At 40.6% G+C, this 20,082-nt stretch overlaps 1 protein-coding gene across 1 annotated transcript in view; it reads left to right on the forward strand.

The window, feature by feature from the left end:
* LOC137425150 (uncharacterized) overlaps window positions 1-20,082 on the forward strand; it is a 510,298-nt gene that overhangs the window by 412,357 nt on the left and 77,859 nt on the right. Inside the window, exons 90-98 of the mRNA XM_078776351.1 lie at window positions 4,787-4,846; window positions 7,819-7,863; window positions 9,742-9,777; window positions 12,470-12,505; window positions 13,590-13,640; window positions 19,189-19,260; window positions 19,383-19,454; window positions 19,606-19,641; window positions 19,778-19,858. Coding sequence (XP_078632477.1) covers window positions 4,787-4,846; window positions 7,819-7,863; window positions 9,742-9,777; window positions 12,470-12,505; window positions 13,590-13,640; window positions 19,189-19,260; window positions 19,383-19,454; window positions 19,606-19,641; window positions 19,778-19,858 — 489 coding nt within the window. The remainder of the gene's footprint in view (window positions 1-4,786; window positions 4,847-7,818; window positions 7,864-9,741; window positions 9,778-12,469; window positions 12,506-13,589; window positions 13,641-19,188; window positions 19,261-19,382; window positions 19,455-19,605; window positions 19,642-19,777; window positions 19,859-20,082) is intronic.

Below are 20,082 nucleotides of genomic sequence, written 5' to 3' on the forward strand. Positions count from 1 at the left end.
ATAAATGCCATCATATCAACTACCATGGCTGTCTTTTCTTTGGAAGGAGGCAGTTCATCCATCTCTTCCAAGTGAGAGCCCATTGTACTCTTCAAAGCCATAACATAATCTGCCTTGTTGCCTTTTCTCATCCCGTATCCGGATGGGTGTCCTTCATCTGGGTCAAACAGTGAGCTAGGGTAGTTTGCCCATTCATGTGAAAAAGCTTCCATTTTTCCCGAGTCATTTAGATTTTGTGCAAAGCACAGACTTCTTATCACTGCACTTTCTTGCATTTGTAGTTGTTTAGTCTTCTGTGCGGGTGTTGTTTGTTTTTTTCCTTTTTCAATGAATGTTTTCAGGCGTATAGGCTCCACTTTGTGGCTATTGGCATTTTGTGCTACGTTGAGAGCTTTCAGTCCCCTCTCTTTTGCCTCCACTAGCTCGTTGCATGAAGCTAATTGGCCTGTTGAAATGTTTGTGAGGTCTGTAGTATTATATCTGAAGGGATTGATCATCTTCTCTTTGACTAGATGTTTAATTTTGGTGACCGTTTCCTTTTCTTTCTTCAACCTCTCTTCTCCTCCAGACAAGCTATCGTTCTTCAGATTCGCCATCATCTTAACTTGTTCTGATATTGATGTCATGCCCGGGAGTGCCTTCAGGTACTTGTGAATTGCAGCTGGCTGCTGTGATATGCCTGTGAAGAGCTTCGTTTTCACGTCCTTATTATACGTCTGCTCCAGGGCCATATCTGTCCATACTCCGTTTAGCTTTCCTTCCTTCTGCCTGACAACAACGTTACCGTTCCTAAACTCGGCCTCAACTGTAGGCGGTAGTGTTTTCATAGCATCCAAGTAATGTGGAAGACATGATACATATTTGGTATGTCCAGCAGCCACTATATACGGCAGCATCTCTTCGGTAGATGCTAAATGAAGGTCCCAGTTGCCAGACCTCTCCGCGTGGATGTACTTCTTCAGGATGCTAATTAAATCGATATACATCAACCAAAGTTGGCTCGTTGGAGATTGACATGTCTTTATAAATTCGTCCAGCTTGCTCTTAACAGCCATTATACTCTCATGTGCGTCTTCACATGTTGAATGAAGATGTTCAATATCATAATTGTTTTTGCTGTTGTTTATTAATTCACATACCCTGTTGACTTGAACTGAAAGTAAGGACATATCATCAGTTTCGCATGACTCAGCCAAGATCCAGTCCTCGAAAGCTTCCCATAGAAGAGCGTAGATCGCATTCTCAGCCAAGGTGTGTGCCCGAAGCATCTGGTAGTAGTCTTTCCCATCCATAATCTGTTTGGAGGTCCCTGGTAAACACACACCTGATTCGACAAAAAGGTCTTCAAGACCAGTGCATTTCATCAAATAACCGATGGCTCCAAGGAAATTCATGACGATGTGGAAGCCACCCATTCGTATGATAAGGTTTTGATATTTCTCTGGACGTTTTTTCTGCAATGCTAAAACAATCTCATAAATTGCCTGGTCACAAGTCAAAACACAAAATTATTGGCCTAGATCTTTTGCAACAGACATGCAGTAATCGACAGACTCTTGGACCACATCTGGGCTTGTTGGGGACATAGGAAAGAATGGGCCATAGCCAATCTCAGAGGCTTTCTGCACAGTTTTGGTGAAAGTTTCGTTGAATTCCTTCCAGGACACTGGCTGCATTTCATGTGTAATATCCAGTAAGTTAGTAGAGCCAGTCTGACATAGCCTGAACAAGATATAATGGTTCTGTATTTCTTCAAATCGGTTCCTGTTATCTGGAATTAGTTTAACGCTACAAAGAGAGCGGCTTCTCTGTCGATCAGTAAGAGTGATCCCGCTTGACCGTGGTTGTGAAGGTTCTGGTTCTTTTACTGACACTGTGCGAGATTTCTGCAGTGGGATGCCTGATTTAACATGTTGGGAAGAATTGTTAGGATATTGATAAATTATGTGAGTGGTTCCATGAGTTGTAGTTCCATCAACAGTATTTTCTCTGAAATCTAGGTTGTCAATAGCAAATTGGGTAAAAACACTTTTGGCAATATTATGAGGGATGAAATAGCCTCGCCTCTCTTCCTGGTCATCGGTTTCAGCCACCATAGTTGCTATATATCTCTGGGCATCCGTATAACTAATACAGTTGCCAAATCTATTTAGTAATGTAACTGTCTTTGCTCCGTGTCTGTTTTATTATATGTATAGCAGTACCTACATGTTTCGGAGTTTTTACATTGGAAATGGCAGCACATATATCCTGAGTTAGGTTAAGAACATTTTCATGCTGTTTCTTTTCTAGTACAACACACCCTTCAGACCCTATTTCTTCATCTGCTCCTGTTATCATCCATGCAATGTGGTTGTAAAGATCAGTTGGGACACATTTCTCAGCAGACTCATAAGAGATGGCCATGTTAGTTTGTTGAACATTCATTTGTTCTGATGACATACTTGATTGCATCTTATCCTTAATACTGATATATTTCACTTGACTACGAATAGCTTTCGCGGTATGGAATGATTCTATCATAGACACACAGTATTGACCTACACCTACCTGTTCAGACTCTGTGGTAACTTTTTCATTTTCAGTGCCAAGCTCAATGTAATCAAAATCTTTTAACTGACTCTTTACCTTTTTAACTTCTGCAAGTACTTTTGCCAAATTTAGCTCAGAGGAGCATAAAAGATTGGAAGCTCCAACCTGTGGAACAATAATTACCCTGTCGCCATAATGGTTTTGAAACTGCCTAGACAAGAGCCGCATATCACTACCAACTGACATTGCATTTTCAACATTATTATCAAGTAACCAACTTCTTAGCATATCATGCAAACAAGAAACTGAATAAACACAACCATCGTTGAACAATTTCGGTTCAATCTTAGAAATTACCCATAGAAACCCTTCTTCGTATGACGTTAACCCCTTATCAGTATTTTTTGCTATAACACGTTTCGTTAAGAAGTTCTCTAAGCACAGTTTATGATACCTGAAATCACTAGCAATCATATCATCACCACTTCCCTGCAATAAATGCAACATTGTTTCGTCATGTAGTTATTTCGCTTTGTTCCATATCGATTGCTGTCGATCCTCAGTGGCAACAAGACGAAGTTTTCTATCACCTTTTCTGTCTCTCTCTTTACCACAAACAAAACATGTTTTTAAATCGAATTTTGAAACAATCTTTGAGTGAGTTGATAAGCCAACAGGTGCTTCACTTGAATCGATCTCTGCTTGCAACTTCACCCTTTTCTGTTCTACGGTTTTCTTGTTGACATATGCACTGCGGCAGTCAGCGTGAACCTTGGGATTTCTGTGCAAGAATGAGTCCTTATTTTTGGCATCGTCTATGAGACGGAATGCGACACTATCACCCCGTTGCGTTACAGCTTGCAATAATGATGCATAACCTCTACTTGTGATTTTCTGAAGGGGAGATGATATCTTCTGGCAGATTAGACAGAAGTCGTAATCTGTCTCATGAGGAGTCTTCCTTTTCTGACCAACTTAAATCGATGAGTCCCCCAGAGGTTCCATAATTGTTGTGGCAACAAACCTGTAACATGAATAACACATCATGAGTACCGATGAGTAAAATAACTAAAAACATTATAATGTAAAATTATGCAGGATACATCTTTTTCTAGCAATTTCCACAAATTTGGCTTGAACAACACAAGGGGTCAACATAATGACTATATTACTTTTGATGAATATCTCGCTATCAAAAACTTTGTTCGTGAGTTCACTTTCTTCAGTAATATGTTTGTTATTTTAGTTCTCATGGTTTATGTGATATAAGACATCTTATTGAAGAGGTACCTAGATTTTCACATTTGTCCCATTAGGAGTCTTTCTTTTCTGACCAACTTGAATCGATGAGTCCCCTATAGATGTTCCAAGATGGGTGTAGCAACAAGCCTGAAATAAAAATGAATGACACATTATTCGATATATGAATAACATAAAAACAGATTTTCACTTCCCTTTTCGATCAATGACCTTTTGAGCTCTGGTGACGTCTTCGATGATATAATCAAAATAATTTTACTACCCAAAGTGTTAATATCTGATATAAAATTGTTATTGAATGCATTATGAAGCTAGATCAAGATAGAATCTATGCTGCTACACCATAAAGTGAAAATAATGAATGCTATCTGTATTTCTCAAGAATTTCCCAATTTTGGTGATTTTTCCAAAAATTACCGTTCCGTTGAAATGGGTTTACATAACAAATACGCATCTTTTGTAAACTTTAATGATATTAAAAACTTTGCCTATATGTCTTCTTATATAAAGAGTATATTTGTTATTCTAACTTTATTGGTATGTCTGAAATGGGGCAATCTATTGACGAGATACCTTAATTTTCACTTCCCTTCCAAATCGGTGACCTTTTGACCTCTGATGACGTCATCGGTGATGTAATCAAAATAATTTTACTACCAAATTGTAGCCTGGGCCAATACCTTTCTACTGATGCCTAACATGTGTGTTTTCATCAAAGCTGACCCTATCTAAATCCCAAATGTATTTCCCCTACCCCTAATTTTTTGACCAAAATTGTTGCATGCAAAAATTCAAAGTTATGGCCATAATTTCAGTTCGCAAGAGTTTTCGCAGAGCACACAACCTAGAATCTATGCGGAATGAATATATCTACCAGAAAATCTATTCAAAGAAAGTATAGCATCCATCCCCACCTCCAACCGTTATTTTGCACGATAGCTCACTCTGGCTCCCCTACTAATTAATGGTTTTGTTTTGCCTTCCACACTTGTAGGGCCGATCAATGGATGGAATGGTGGGACAAACTGGATCTGATGGAAATCCTGGCATCCGGGTGAGATTTGGATCCTCAAAGTATTGGATAAGTATGAAAATTTATGTTACAACACTAGCATTTGTGTACACGAGTAGTAGTGGGCCCATTGGTCCATCGGACCAAATTGTCATTTGTCTTCGTGGCATTGTAGCATACCTGCCTGCTGTAGTGCTTGAGCTTTAGCTTGCCTTTCACCAAGCCCAGATGTGCTTGGGCCAGGGCAGGGGAGGGTGGAGGGGGATTATATGTTCGTTATTATTAGTGCCAAATGATACTACTAATAATATTATTATTGTTGTTAATATTATTAGTACTAGGGCATTGCCCGTACTATATCTATATCTAAAATTATATCCCCCCCCTCTATTTACATGAAATGGTTTGGTCCAAAGCGAACGGCTTCCGGAGTTTGGTAAAGAAATCGCCATCGCGTGCACAAACGCGCAGGAAAGCGAATGAATCGCAAATTCGTTTTTATTAGTTTTAAAACATAGTTTAACGCCAACATAGCGCCAACATAGTTTGCAAACGTGAAATAAATGAATACGCTCTCAAATGTGCCGTCCGAGGCAGCGTGTGTTCGGCACGTTCGGCACACGCGATAACTCGCTGCTCGCTGATTGGTTGAATCGTTTTTTGGACATAGCTCGGTAAGTACTTGTCCGATTAATATGAAACCTTGAAAAGGCACATCCTCGGGTCCCCAGCAATATACCTGGCAAGTTAAAAGTATATCGGACCCGTGGTTGTCGAGAAACAGCGGTCACAGACAAACAAACGTACAAACGTACAAACGTACAAACGTACAAACAGAGATTACTGGAATTATAGATAGATTAATTAATATATGCTGTGTTACAATGTTATCATTGTTTTTGTTATTTATTTTGTAATTAGAATGCCACGCCATGGAAGGACTTATTAAACTACTCTATCCACGTTAACATGGCGTGCGTTTAGAAACATGGGAATTCTTCCGGATTATTTGTCGTTAATAATTTATCAACTCAGGAGATCATGATGATAATTTTGATGTATTACATTCCACATCGAGAAGCTCCTGTATTAATTAATAAATGCTTTTTTACAATGTTATTATTATTTTTGTTATTCATTTTGTAATTAGAATGCCATGCCGAGGAAGCACCTATTGAACTACTCTATACACCTTAACATGGCGTTCCTTTAGAAACATGGGAATTGTTCTGGATTATTTGTAGTTAATTTGCCCATTAAACTCAGGAGATCATAACGATCATTTTGGTGTATCCCATTCCACATCAGAAAGCTCCAGTTGAACTCCACAAAAAACATGCCTCACACACACACACACACACACACACACACACACACACACACACACACACACACACCACACACACACACACACACACCACACACACACACACACACACCACACACACACACACACACACACATGACATCCATTTATGGCATATTTTAGTTGTTTCCAATGTGTTTCTTATTATTTGCATCATAGTAATTTTTCCTCTCAACACAAAGGTATGGCAACAAACATGGTCCTTTTCTGCCTCCCATTGTTTTCCATTGTCTGTGTCATTGCAGCGGTTTCATTGTGATGTAAAAAAAAAAAAAGAATCATTAAATATATGAAGCTATAAAAATTTTTCTTGATAAAGCCAAGTTAAGCCAAAATATATTTCCAACTTCTCTTTCATCTTTGCTTACAACACAATCTCAAATGTTTTTATTTGCATGTCATCTGCATGATGTCATCATTTGGCTCACTTTAGTTATCATACAATGCTCCACTGTGACACTGTGATGTCATCTTGTGAAAGATTGTTTGGATGTTAAAGGTGAAAATTTTTGTAGAAAATAAAAATGAAAGAACCAGTCTGCATTTAACTACTCAACTATTTGGAAATAAACCGATCAAAGAACCTTGAGTTTTGTGACAGATGCACAACTTTATATAGTGTTCCTGATTGATAACACAGGCACAGTGCAACTGGTTGAGGAAAAGAAAAACCTCGTGACAGACCCCTAAAATTCCTCAAATTATGGGGAATGTCGAATAAGCTGTAGACAATACTATTCAGCTCAGGCAGTCTGATGATGTTACAGTGTAGAGCCAAAATCCTATGTTTGTTTTAGAGTTTGTGTCTAAAACCAGAAGTTTTATTCCAAAGTATACTTTCAGCCTTGTGCTTGTGGTATTTAGCAAAATATTTGACTGATTACTTTTCAGATTCATGAACATAAGGTTGTCCGATGCAAAAAAAAATTCTTGCCTTGATTTTTCTGTTGTAATATTTGGTAACATTTTGGTATTTGGTAACATTTGCAATATTTGATAACATTTTTGAGGAATTCAGTTTCCTGAAAATATTTTTGGGGACCTGCAAAACCACCTTGAGTCATAATTTCAATCAAACTTCTACAAATTGGAGGATTTCTAAGGGCTGGTGGGGGGTGGGGGGAGGGTCCTTTAAATACTTTGATTATGGATTTGATTAATCATTGGGTTGAGAATTTAACTTTATTTGATCATAGTGGACTGACAAGATAGTTTTGAGGTTGTGTACCTTTGAACTGTTCAGTCTGGTTTTGATTCCTGACCTGACTTTAAAAAAAACTGTCATCCTGATGTTTTGCAGGTAAGGTGTTGCATAAATGAGTACACCATCCTGCAGATGAACATTAAGCCAGGTGTCCTATCAGCTATCCCTTGCTGGTGGCTCACATTCACTGGTGGATGTTAAAGATCCCAACTTACATTTAAAAAAAGAGTAGAGCATTGTATGTTGGCACAATTTAAAAACTGTGACCTGATTTAAAATTATCGTCCTAACCTGTAGCACCTTTGTGCCAGTCACAACCTGTCTAAGGATAGTTTACAGTAACGGAAACTGCTTCAGCAGAAAAGATGCTCTGAAGCTATTGTATGCGGTCTTGGATGGATTCGTAAATTTTCATAATGTTGCTGCTTTATGTCATTGTTCAAGGGAACACACGGACCACCTGGTATACGGGGCCAAGAAGGAGAAGTGGTGCGTAATACAAAAACATGAATTATATTAATCAAGTCAGATTCAGAAAGTGATTGAATGTATAAGTGAAAATGAATGAAGGTATTATACCAACCTTTTGTATTTACAGTGCATTCAGAAAGTATTCAGACCCCTTCACTTTTTTCACATTTTGTTATGTTGCAGCCTTAAGCTGAAATCGTTTCAATTCATTTTTTCCCTCATCAATCTACACTCAATACCCCAAAATGACAAAGAGAAAACAGGATTTTAGAAAGTTTTGCAAATTTATTAAAAAGAAAAAACTGAAATATCACATTGACATAAGTATTCAGACCTTTAACTCAGTACTTAGTTGAAGCACCTTTGGCAGCGATTACAGCCTCGAGTCTTCTTGGGTATGACGCGACAAGCTTTGCACACCTGGATTTGGGGATTTTCTGCCATTCTTCTCTGCAGATCCGCTCAAGCTCTGTCAAGTTGGATGGGGATCGTTGGTGGACAGCCATTTTTAGGTCTCTCCAGAGATGTTTGATTGGGTTCAAGTCAGGGCTCTGGCTGGGCCACTCAATGACCTTCACAGAGTTGTCCCTAAGCCACTCCTGCGTTGTCTTGGCTGTGTGCTTTGGGTGGGTCATTGTCCTGTTGGAAGGTGAACCTTTGGCGCAGTCTGAGGTCCTGAGCGCTCTTGTTTCAGGTTTTCATTAAGGATATCTCTGTACTTTGCTCTGTTCATTGTTCCCTCACCCCTGACCAGTCCCCCAGTCCCTGCTGCTGAAAAACACCCCCACAGCATGATGCTGCCACCACCATGCTTCACAGTTGCGATGGTATTGGGCAGGTGATGAGCGGTGCCTGGTTTACTCCAGACATGACGCTTAGAATTGAGGCCAAACAGTTCAATCCTGGTTTCATCAGACCACAGAATCTTGTTTCTCACAGTCTGAGAGTCCTTTAGGTGCTTTTTTGGAAACTCCAAGCGGGCTTTCATGTGTCTTTCACTGAGGAGAGGCTTCCGTCTGGCCACCCTGCCATAAAGCCCAGATCGGTTGAGTGTTGCAGTGATGGTTGCCCTTCTGGAAGTTTCTCCCATCTCCACACAGGATCTCTGGAGCTCAGCCAGAGTGACCATCGGGTTCTTGGTCACCTCTCTTACCAAGGCCCTTCTCCCCCGATTGCTCAGTTTGGCCGGGCAGCCAGCTCTAGGAAGAGTCCTGGTTGTTCCAAACTTCTTCCATTTAAGAATAATCGAGGCCACCGTGCTCTTGGGAACCTTCAATGCAGCATAATTTTTTTTTGTAGGCTTCCCCAGATCTGTGCCTCGACACAATCCTGTCTCTGAGCTGTGCAGGCAGTTCCTTCGACCTCATGGCTTGGTTTTTGCTCTGATATGCATTGTCAGCTATGAGACCTTATGTAGACAGGTGTGTGCCTTTCCAAATCATGTCCAATCAATTGAATTTACCACAGGTGCACTCCATTCAAGGTGCAGAAACATCTCAAAGATGATCAAGAGAAATGGGAGGCACCTGAGCTAAATTTCAAGTGTCATAGCAAAGGGTCTGAATACTTATGTCAATGTGATATTTCAGTTTTTTCTTTTTAATAAATTTGCAAAACTTTGTAAAATCCTGTTTTCACTTTGTCATTATGGGGTGTTGAGTGTAGATTGATGAGGGAAAAAATGAATTTAAACGATTTCAGCATAAGGCTGCAACATAACAAAATGTGAAAAAAGTGAAGGGGTCTGAATACTTTCTGAATGCACTGTATGGAAAAACAAGCATTGTATCACTTGGTGGATTAGAAAACAGCAGCTGAAGGTTTTTTGTCTTGTTTTGCTGCTTATGCTGGGTTATGTGTTTATTGTAAATCAAAATATGTCTCCACATTACATAGGGATCTGTTGGATATAAAGGGATGAAAGGCAAAAAGGTAAGCTTCACTGTTTACCCTTTCCGGTCAAACACCTTCTTTTTATCTTTACATTTGTTTATTGCAGAAAAATCCATTTGAGCACTAGTAATCATGATATATAATTTGAGAAGTTTGTTTATTCGTTACTTGCGAAACTAGTATGTATATTCGTTTCCTGGGTATGTTTGTCTGTCTGTCTTCTGTCAGTCGTCTACAGGTTGCAATTCTAGACCGATCTTCATGAAACTTAACCAACTGGCAGAGCTAGTCTAAAGCTGGAAGTCTGTGCTTTAAAACCAGTGGTTGGTCGACCACTTCCAGTCAGCCATTTTCTCAAGTGGTCATCAAACTGAAATACTCAATTTTGCATCTCTGTCTGTCTGATGATTTTTTGACCGTGATACATTCCGTCGTTACTTATCCAAACTCAACCAAACTTGACAAGATGACTAAGGGTTACACAATGAAGGTTGCAGCGCATTCATTTGCCCCCCTCCCCAAGGGCGTTTTCTCCCCCCGTGTGGGTTTTCCCCACCATTGCGGTCAATGGGGTTGCGTGTTGAGGTGTATATCCATGTTAAGTTAGCTTTATCGTGGCGTTTTCCAAGGCCGCTTCCATTAACAAAACTAACGATAATAGCATAATATTAATGTTATTACAAAACAATATTAATACCAATAATATCCCACCTCCCCACGGGTTTTTCCTCCTTGAACAAACGTCGAGTCAATGTTGATAAATAGCTTATCATGGTGTTTTTATGGGAGCAACGGCCCAATGGCCTCCACCGAAGTAAAAAATATTACAAACCACAAACACGTATGATTAGCTTTTTAAACAGTCGCTAATGCTGTTCATAACACTAAATAAATTTGGAGGAATCCCGACATCCATGAGCTAAGTTTTACTTACAGAACTGAGCGAAGATATACTGTACTCTATATACCCCACAAGGGTTGGGTAAATACCATTACCCTTCCTGCTGCTGATGTGGCGTTTTTCGTAGCGAACTTTTGAAACTCGCTCCTGCTGTTTAACACGAAACTGAAAGGGAGGAAGCCCGGGTGTGCCCATTTACCAAGCAGCTAGCAAGCACTTGCCAAGCCAGCCATTCCTTAATGTTTTTGAATGGAGTGCTTGCTCAAATGCTTAAACCACTTGGCGATCTCTCCACATGAAACTTGGTTAATGAACACACACCCAATGTTCTTGATCTACTGTAATCTATATACCCCAAAGAGGAATGACCCGTCCTGCCGCTCCCGTAGTGAGCAGGTGTACTCGTGGTCAAAATTTGGATCTCAACGTTGAATTAAAAAATTGTAAAATTTCATTGAAATTTGAACAGGATTTGCATATTTGATCACACCAAAAATCCAAACAATCGATTTAGCTGTTTTGACATGTCAACGATTTCCATGACATCAATTTCACCGCATTATAATCAAATGAGACTTTTTGTGATTTTATTATTGCCTTATCTCAAAAATTTTCTCAAGATATCGAATTGAAAATTACACAGTTTATTTGTATATATGTGTAGTATGTGTATAAACTTTGGTCAAAGTCAGTGAATGGTCAAGGCCATCTGAAACATGTAAAACACCTATTAGGCCACAATTCAAAAATGTATCAGCCACATTTGTTTTGCATATCAATAAATCATGTAAAACACTTGATAGGTCAAATTTTCTAAATTTCTAAATTGCTGTTTCCTTGACGACTAGTTTTTATTTGGATTTTCAAGTATTGTGCTATACACAATATCTTTCTTGTTTTTTTGTTTTTTGTTTGTTTGAGTTCTATGCATTTCTACACCACTGGATGGAATGGGTTGAAAACTGCTGGTTGTACTCAGGGTGTGCACAGGAAGGTTTTTGGCAGTTAAAAAAAAAAATCATAGCCCAGGGGAAGTTCAGGGTGGGGGAAGGACTCAAATTATTCTGTCCAAATGTGTATCTTATAGCGCTGCCTGGTGGAAGCCAGTATTACAAGTCATAACTAGAACGGCACTCCATAGAGCGTATACCTCCACCAGGCTGAACAGTTTGTTTTGTATCCCAATGAAAGGCCGGATCTGGATTCGGACCTGAACCAAAATCTAATCGGCTTGTTCTTGTCACCTAACCAACTCATCCACCTAGTTTAGTCATAAGTCATCCATAACTTTTTTAAATATCATGCTATATATCGCTTTTCACCCGATCCCTCAATGGTGAAGAATCACTTAAAAATTAAATAAACCTCGTATCCGAAACCATATTCAGATCTTCACCAAAATCAAATCGATTCGTCCTTGTCATACACCCAATCGATCCAACAAGCTTAGTCCAAATCCGTCCATAACTTTTTGAGATATCCTGCTATATATCTTTTTTGGCCCTATCTCCCAATGGTGAAGAATTACTTTTGTAAATTCATCCAACCGAATCCGGATCTTCACCCAAATCTAATCATTTCGTCCGTGTCACGTACACTACCTCTCTACCGAATTCCGTCCGAATCCGTCCTCAACTTTTTGAGATATCTTCACAGACAGACAGACAGGGGTGAAAACATAACCTCCATCCACCTTTGGTGGCAGACGTAATAAAATACATCCTAGACATAATAAAAGTGGGGGATTAATCCGTCCGTAATGGTTCTTTGCCAGTTATAACAATTTGGAGTTCTTATTTGATGATGTGGATTTTCTTTCTTCTTTTCCAGGGCTACCAGGGACCTATTGGCACCAAAGGAGATGAGGTTTGTACCCGAGGACTTGTTGTACAGTACTTGGTATCAGGAGCAGTACCTGCATCCAAAATAAGTTTATATATTGTGTGCTTTGCTTAGCTTACATGTGAGCCAGAGCTCTGGCGAAATTCCAAAATTTTCTTTCGGTACGTAGCATAGGTTTTACTATCTGCATCATTGTGACCTTTGCTGGCTGTCTCCTCTGCTTGAATTTGTTTGTGAACATTACAATTCACACAGTACCTTTCAAAAGGAGCACACTACTGCATTGTGTTCCCATATCCTGGGCTAAATTTATATCCTAATTAATTTTCCAGTGCACTGGCATCAGTGCCACAATCATTCCAACAATACTGCAACCCGTAGATGAAGTTCCTACTTCAGTCCTGGTCCAATATCTGTTCCATAGTCAGATGCAACATTTGTGCTCTTTAAAGGCTTCAAACCATTGTCTACATGCACTTGAGTCTCAACTCAAGCCTACAACTCAAAGTGAATGGTTAAAATGTTGTGTTTAGTTCCAAATGAATTGCTTTCTATTTCAAATATTTATCACCAAATACAGTTATGTATTTCACAACTGCATGTGCAATGCAGGAAATGAGTTCTGGAAAAAACAGGGAGTTAACCCATGCAGTTAAAGCTAGATGAACTATGCTTCTTATTTGGCATATACAGTACTTGTGATCCCCCAGCTCTAATGCGCTGCCTGTACACCTAGCTTTAGTTGCATGGATTTTTGGCTTTCCTGCAGGATTTAGATGATAGAGACTCCATTTGAAGTACACTCGGTGAAATCTCCCCAAAGTCTACTTCACCATAAAAAAAAATTTCATGTTATTTTCAAGTCTGTTTAGGCAGCTAAGATGTAATCCCTGAATGTTACATCACCCTGACATTGCTGCGTAAATCATGCGAAAAACGTGTATGGATATAGCTATATACACTGAAAACAGCAATGAGTTACCTATATGCAGAGGTAAATGAGACAGGTTCCTCATTTTTATTCAGAGTTCTGTAGTTTGCTAATTAGAACAATATTATCCCATTTAGATCTAACCCCACCCCAAAATGTTTACTGTGTGTTCTACAGGCTGAGATATTGTCTGCAAGCAAAGGCAAGAAGGGCCAACCAGGAAACACAGTGAGATTTTTCAACCAAAGTTAACATGCAATAGAAACACATCATACCATGGAATCAGCAGTGCAATTAATCACCCAGATTTTGATAATGAAAGTTGATTTTTCAAAATTAATTAACCTTGTAATGTTATTCACAAGATTTGCCAAGTAAATGTAGTGCATTAACATTGCACTTTCTTTCTTGCATTATTCTGATCTCATTTCAAGAATCAATTTGGCAATATTCCTAAACGATACGGTATGACCTAATGCATTGTGACAACACACCCAAATTTGCAGTGAACCCTCCCAAACGACATGAGCATGTTTTACCACACAATGTAAAGCAGTTTGTGCTTTATAAAGGTGTTTTATTATGACAGTTTAGCCAACTCTGCACTATTGGCTTTGATGCATTACTAGGATGTGTGTGTGCCCTTATGTCTACCAGCATGACAATGCTCCTTGCCAAACTGCTGTTTGTTATACATTCGATTGACTTCAGGACAACATTGATGTAAATCTGCAGTGGCCATCAAAGAGCCATAAGTTAAACCCAAACATATCACTGTGCTTCATCTCGGTATACCTACTGATGTTAAGACCAAAATCCACCCCTCAACCTGCACTTCCTCTGGATGAGGAATGGTGTAGTAATACATAGGATGTTTCAAAAGTCCAGAATCATAGGAATTTTTTTTGAGACAATGCCTTTGCGGTGGATAGGATGTCATGGACTAATATACTGGCCTCCACATATTCCAGATTTAATGCCAATTGACTTGTTTTCTTTGGGGACACCTGAAATCAGTGGTAATTATACCATGAGACCATGTTCTATTGGAGATCTATGAATTAAATCAGAAACGAATGTGCGAAAATTTTATGTGTCAGTGTTAAGAAACCTTCATGCAAGAATTGATATGTGTATGCACATCAGTGGTGCACAACTCGAGCAATTATTTTGGATTCAGTCCAAGTCACTCTAACTTGGACATGCTGCTTCTGCTCACCCAATAATGGATGGAGGCCCTCAACATCAGACATGATATCAGGGTAGTCTCTCTAGGTATAATCTTGTGCTTTTGATACAGTCTGGCATCCCACCTAGCTCTCCAACCTCTCTGTCTATGACTTCCAAGGCCAACTCCACACATAGCTCACTGAACTCCTCTACTCTCAGTTGGCATGTGGCTCTCAAAGGAATCCTTTCATCTCATCTCCCTGTCAAAGCTGGAGTGCCCCAAGGCAGTGTTCTAGACCAAGTCCTATTCCTGATCTACATCAATGATCTCTCTGACTCTCTGGAAAATCCCCTTCATCTATTTGCTAGATGACTCCACCCTCTACCATGACATCCCTCATCCTTCAGACAGGCAGGCTGCAACCTCGTCGCTCTCCTCAGACCTTGACAAAATCACAAGCTGGTCAAACACTTGGAATATGTCTTTCAAACCTGACAAATTGCACTCTTTCTCTCTGAAAGGACTATCTGGCAAACCCTCCCATCTATTTTTAACGAACCTTTTGAGGAAGTTCAGTCACTCAAACTTCTGGACCTCACTATCAGCGATGATCTTTCTTGGACAAACCACATTTCATAGTTGGACTCCAAAGCCAGTTGCCAACTGGGAATCCTCCATCGTACAGAGTCCTTCATTGGCACACCAGAATTCCTATCCACAGTTTCATCAAGGCCTTCATCTGCAGTTTGATGGAGTACTACTCTCCCATCTGAGCTGACTCCCCTGCCTCACATCTTGCTCAGTCTTACATCGTGGAAACCAAGGCCTTCAAGATTATTGGAATCTCCTGTGTTGAAGCCAAGTCGATGGGCCTATCACGTTCCCATTGGTCGGTGGTCTCTGTCTTCTACTGCCTCCTTTCTCGTCTTGCACTCTGCTCTTTCCATGCTTTGTCCCCCATAGGTTTCTGCAGGGCACATGAGGTCCACAATCAACCCTTTTCTGGTGAAATTCACAAAATACAGGATCACTGCTCACCTATACTCATTCGTTTCTATTTTTCCCACCTGTGAAACCAACCCCCACATTTTCTTCAATCTCTTTCTTGCCTCCAGGTCTTCAAAACAGCTGTTCAACACCACCTCAGATCATCTCCAATCCAAAGCCTCCTTCAAAATTTCCAGTTTCCCCTCCCTGACAGTTTTCTTCCTTATCCACCTTGTCCACCCAATGTATTCTTTCCTGCCCTCCCCCCTGTTTGTTATATGTCCTTCAACCCCTCCCCCCCCCCATTCCCCCCAACACCCAATGTTTGTCCAAATCTCTCTCTATTTTGTCCTTCATCCTTCAACTCCACTTTGGTGTCCCCTCCTGCCCCCCCCCCCCCCCCCCATATTCTACTGTTCCTTTTGCTCTGTTGCATCCTCCTCTGCTCACTATTCGAGCTCTCCCACAAGCCTTAACCCTGTATTCACGAATATATATATATATATACCTATGATTTTGGACTTTTGAAACCCCCTGCATTATGTCTAATACAGTGCCCTCCATAAGTATTGGAATGGTGAAGTCAAATTTATTATTATTGCTATATACTCAATAAACTTGGATTTGAGATCAAAATATGAGGCAAGAGTACAGAAGGTCAGCTTTTATTTCTTGGTATTTCCATGCATATATGTTTTACCATTGTAGAATAATAGCGCTTTTTATGTTGTCTCCCAATTTTAGGTAAGCATAAGTATTGGAACAGATTAACTTAAAATAAAGTAGTATAATAGTTAATATTTGGTTGGGAATCCGTTGCAATAACTGCTTTGAGCCTGTGACCCATTGACATAACCAAACTCTTGGTATCTTCTTTTGAGATGCTTTACCAAACATTTACTGCAGCCATTAAAAATTGTCGTTTGTTTGAGAGATTTCTGGCTTTAGGCTCCTCTTCAGCAAGTGAAATGCATGCTCCATTTGATTTAAATCAGGAGATTGACTTGGCCAGTCTAAAACCTTCCACTTTTTCCCCCGATGAGCTCATTGGTTGTGTTGGCAGTATGTTTTAGGTCATTGTCATGCTGCATGGTAAAGCACCACCCAAAGAGTTTGGAAACATTTTCAAAATAGGCAGACAAAATGTTTCTGTACACTTCCAAATTCAATCTGCTGCAGTCATCATTATTTACATCATCAATAAAAATGAGTGAGCCAGTTCCAGAAGCAGCCATGCAAGCCCAAGCCATGACACTACCTCCACTATTCTTCACAGATGAGGTGGTATGATTTGGATCATATGCAGTTCCTTCCTTTTTCCACACTTTTGCCTTTCCATCGTTTTCGTAAGGTTTATCTTGGTCTCATCTGTCCATACAACTTTGTTCCAGGACTCTACTGGCTCACATCTGTCTACTTCTTGGCAAATTCGATTCTCGCCTTTATATATTTGGTGCTGAAGAGAGGTTTGCATCTTGCCTTTGTAATTCTGCTGTCGAAGTCTTTTGAGAACGGTAGATTGTGATACTTTCACCCCTGCACTCTGGAGATTGTTGGTGATGTCACTGACATTTGTTTTAAAGTTTTTCTTCACAGCTCTGATGATTTTTCTGTCATCAACTGTAATTGTTTTCCTTGGCCGACCTGACCGTTGTTTATTGCTACGCACACGAGTGGTTTCTTTCTTTTTCAAGATATTCCAAATTGTTGTATTTGCTCTGCCCAGTTTTTCTGCTGTGGTTCTTTCTAATTGAATTATTCTGTTCTGTCAGCTTCCAACTTGCTCGCTTTTCTTTAATAGACAGCTCTAGTCTTCATGTTGCCAGGGGTGTTGGGAGGGGGGTGTAGGGGCGTCAGAGGGTCACTGCCTCGGGGCCCGGGGTCCATTGAGGGGCCCAAGCTTCTCCTGTAATTTTTTTAACACTACAGTGAAACCCTTCATTGGCTCATCCTCATTTCCTCATCGTTACATTTAAACTCAGAAGCTGATTTTGCTTTCCGTGCCGGCTTTCTTGCGGGAAACAAAACAACATTTACCGCTGTTAATGGTACATTTTCAAACTTTACAGAAAATGGTTATTAACCAGAAATGTGCATTACAAAGAAATGGGTTTGTATCCTCTTTGTCCAAAAAAAATTATTAACCATTTCTCACGTATTTTTTGGCCAATCTTATGGAGAAATCGTGTTCAACATTCGAGGGTGTGAATTGACTCGATCGGTCCAAACGTCCCGCTATCTCCTTTATTTTCGATCATACAGCTAAATAAAAGTGATCATTTGTTTTTTTAAGTTTTTTGGTTTTTCATTAAAGAAAGTTCATTAAAAAATTATAAAAGAGCGAAAGGGTGGGAGTGGGGGCCCCGAAGTTGTTTGCCTCGGGGCCCGTACTGGCTCTCGATGCACCTGCATGTTGGTTTATGCCTACTGACTCCCAAGGCAAAGGCAAAGGCTACATCCAAGACTAGGCATTCACAGCTCTTTTATTTGTGAACAATAAATGCAACAAGAAACACCTGAGCAGCAAGAAACACCTGTCAGTCATTTTGAAGGAGCTGCGCTCCAACGCGAGTCGAAAGAATTGACGCGACCAAAGACGGAATTCGTCCGAGTTGTTTTATTGAAACAAAACAGCTCAGGTATTCTGACAAAAGCCCGTTTATCGGGCAGCAATATATATACACATTTATGTCGGGAAGTTTGCCCGGCAAAAGCTATACCGGGCATGCCCGGGTGTCAAGGGCGAGCCTTGGAAAGGCGAGTCTGGACCTGCCCGGGTGTGTTTGGCTGCGGCCTGGCAAGTCGAGGCTGGGCGTGCCCGGGCGGGCGCTCTGGACGAGCACTGGAAAGGCGAGAGCGGGCATGCCCGGACGCTCTGGGCGAGCCCTGGAAAGGCGATAGCCGGCATGCCCGGACGCTCTGGGCGAGCCCTGGAAAGGCGATAGCAGGCATGCCCGGACGCTCTGGGCGAGCCCTGGAAAGGCGATAGCGGGCATGCCCAGATGCTCTGGGCGAGCCCTGGAAAGGCGAGAGCGGGCATGCCCGGGAAAGACGAGACCGGGCGTGCCCGGGAGGTTCGGGCGTGCCCGGGAACAGTGAGTCCGGGCATGCCCGGGAGAGGCGCATCTGGCCGTGTTCTGGCCGGTGCAAGGCGATTGTGTGCATCCAGCGGTAACCGCTACAATTTGTTCCAATACTTATGTCTGTCTAAAATGGGGCGACTGAGCATAAAAAGTGCTATTGTTCTTCAATGGTAAAGCATATATGCATATAAATACCAAGAAATAAAAGCTGACCTTCTGTAATCTTGACTCATATTCATCTTTTGATCTCAAATCCTAATTTGGTTGCGTATATAGCAATAATACCAAATTTGACTTCACCGTTTCAATACTTATGGACGACACTGCATATATTTTGTACGAAGTGTTAGTAACAGCGATACTAGGCTAGAAATTTAATAAATGGCTGTGAGTGAATAACCCGAAATAATTTCCTTCATGTACCTATATTTTTGGTAATAATTTGTACTTTAAGGAGTTGCTTCTCAATTCTGGTACTATGGATGGGATGGCGCAGGTCTCAGACTCATGTTATTTACATATATTCCTCTCACAGGGGAACAGAGGACCCCAAGGGCAGCCTCGAATGGAAGGTCCAAAAGGAGATACTGGATCACCTGGTTCCCCAGTGAGTTCGCTGTTGTCATCAAAGTGTGAGCTTCAGAAGCCTCCAGTCACCTGCTTTTAGTATTTATTGTCTAACCATTTGTTGTTTGGGTGTTTGGCTGAATTTTTGTCAAAATCTGCTAGGGGAGGAGAGGAAATGCTGGAATTGATGGTGAAAGAGGACCTCATGGAGAACCTGGTGAACAAGGACTTCTGGTAGGCACCAAATTCATGTTTCGTGGTAGTCAGGTGACCTCAATAATGTCTTGTGATCTTGGTGTTTGATTTCATAACTTCTCAGAAAACTACTCTTGGCATGTTGAAAGGATTTCTATGTTTCAAAGATTTTTTTTTTTTTTTTGCAAAGGGTCAAATTGGAGACTATGCAAGAGATGGATATCCAGTAAGTTAAAAAAGTACTCACTCCCTTTTTTATGGGAAATACGTCAAAATTAAATATTGTTTTCACAATATAATCATGTGATTAAATGGTGTCCAATCTATGCAGAACAACACATGTTTAAGTGTTTGTTTCACAGGGGTCACCTGGGACACCAGGGCGACATGGAGCACATGGACGAAGAGGGAATAGAGGTTCACTGGGTGTGCCTGGGCATCCGGTGAGGGTCTGAGTTTCTTCTCTTCTCACATTCTCTTCAATTTATTCGGAATTTTGATTCTGAATACACAAATGTAGCAATGGTTACTTGGGATTGTAAATCTGTTGGTATTCATTCAATCCCTGTGTAAATATCTATACTATAAAAGGAGCCATGCGTGCATCCATCCGTGCATGTGAGTTCCACCTCCATTGGTTGGACAGTGTAGTTTGCCTGACTTGACC

This window comes from Myxine glutinosa, chromosome 4 (genome assembly GCF_964187855.1).
Source record: "Myxine glutinosa chromosome 4, kmMyxGlut1.1, whole genome shotgun sequence".
Lineage (NCBI taxonomy): Eukaryota > Metazoa > Chordata > Myxini > Myxiniformes > Myxinidae > Myxine > Myxine glutinosa.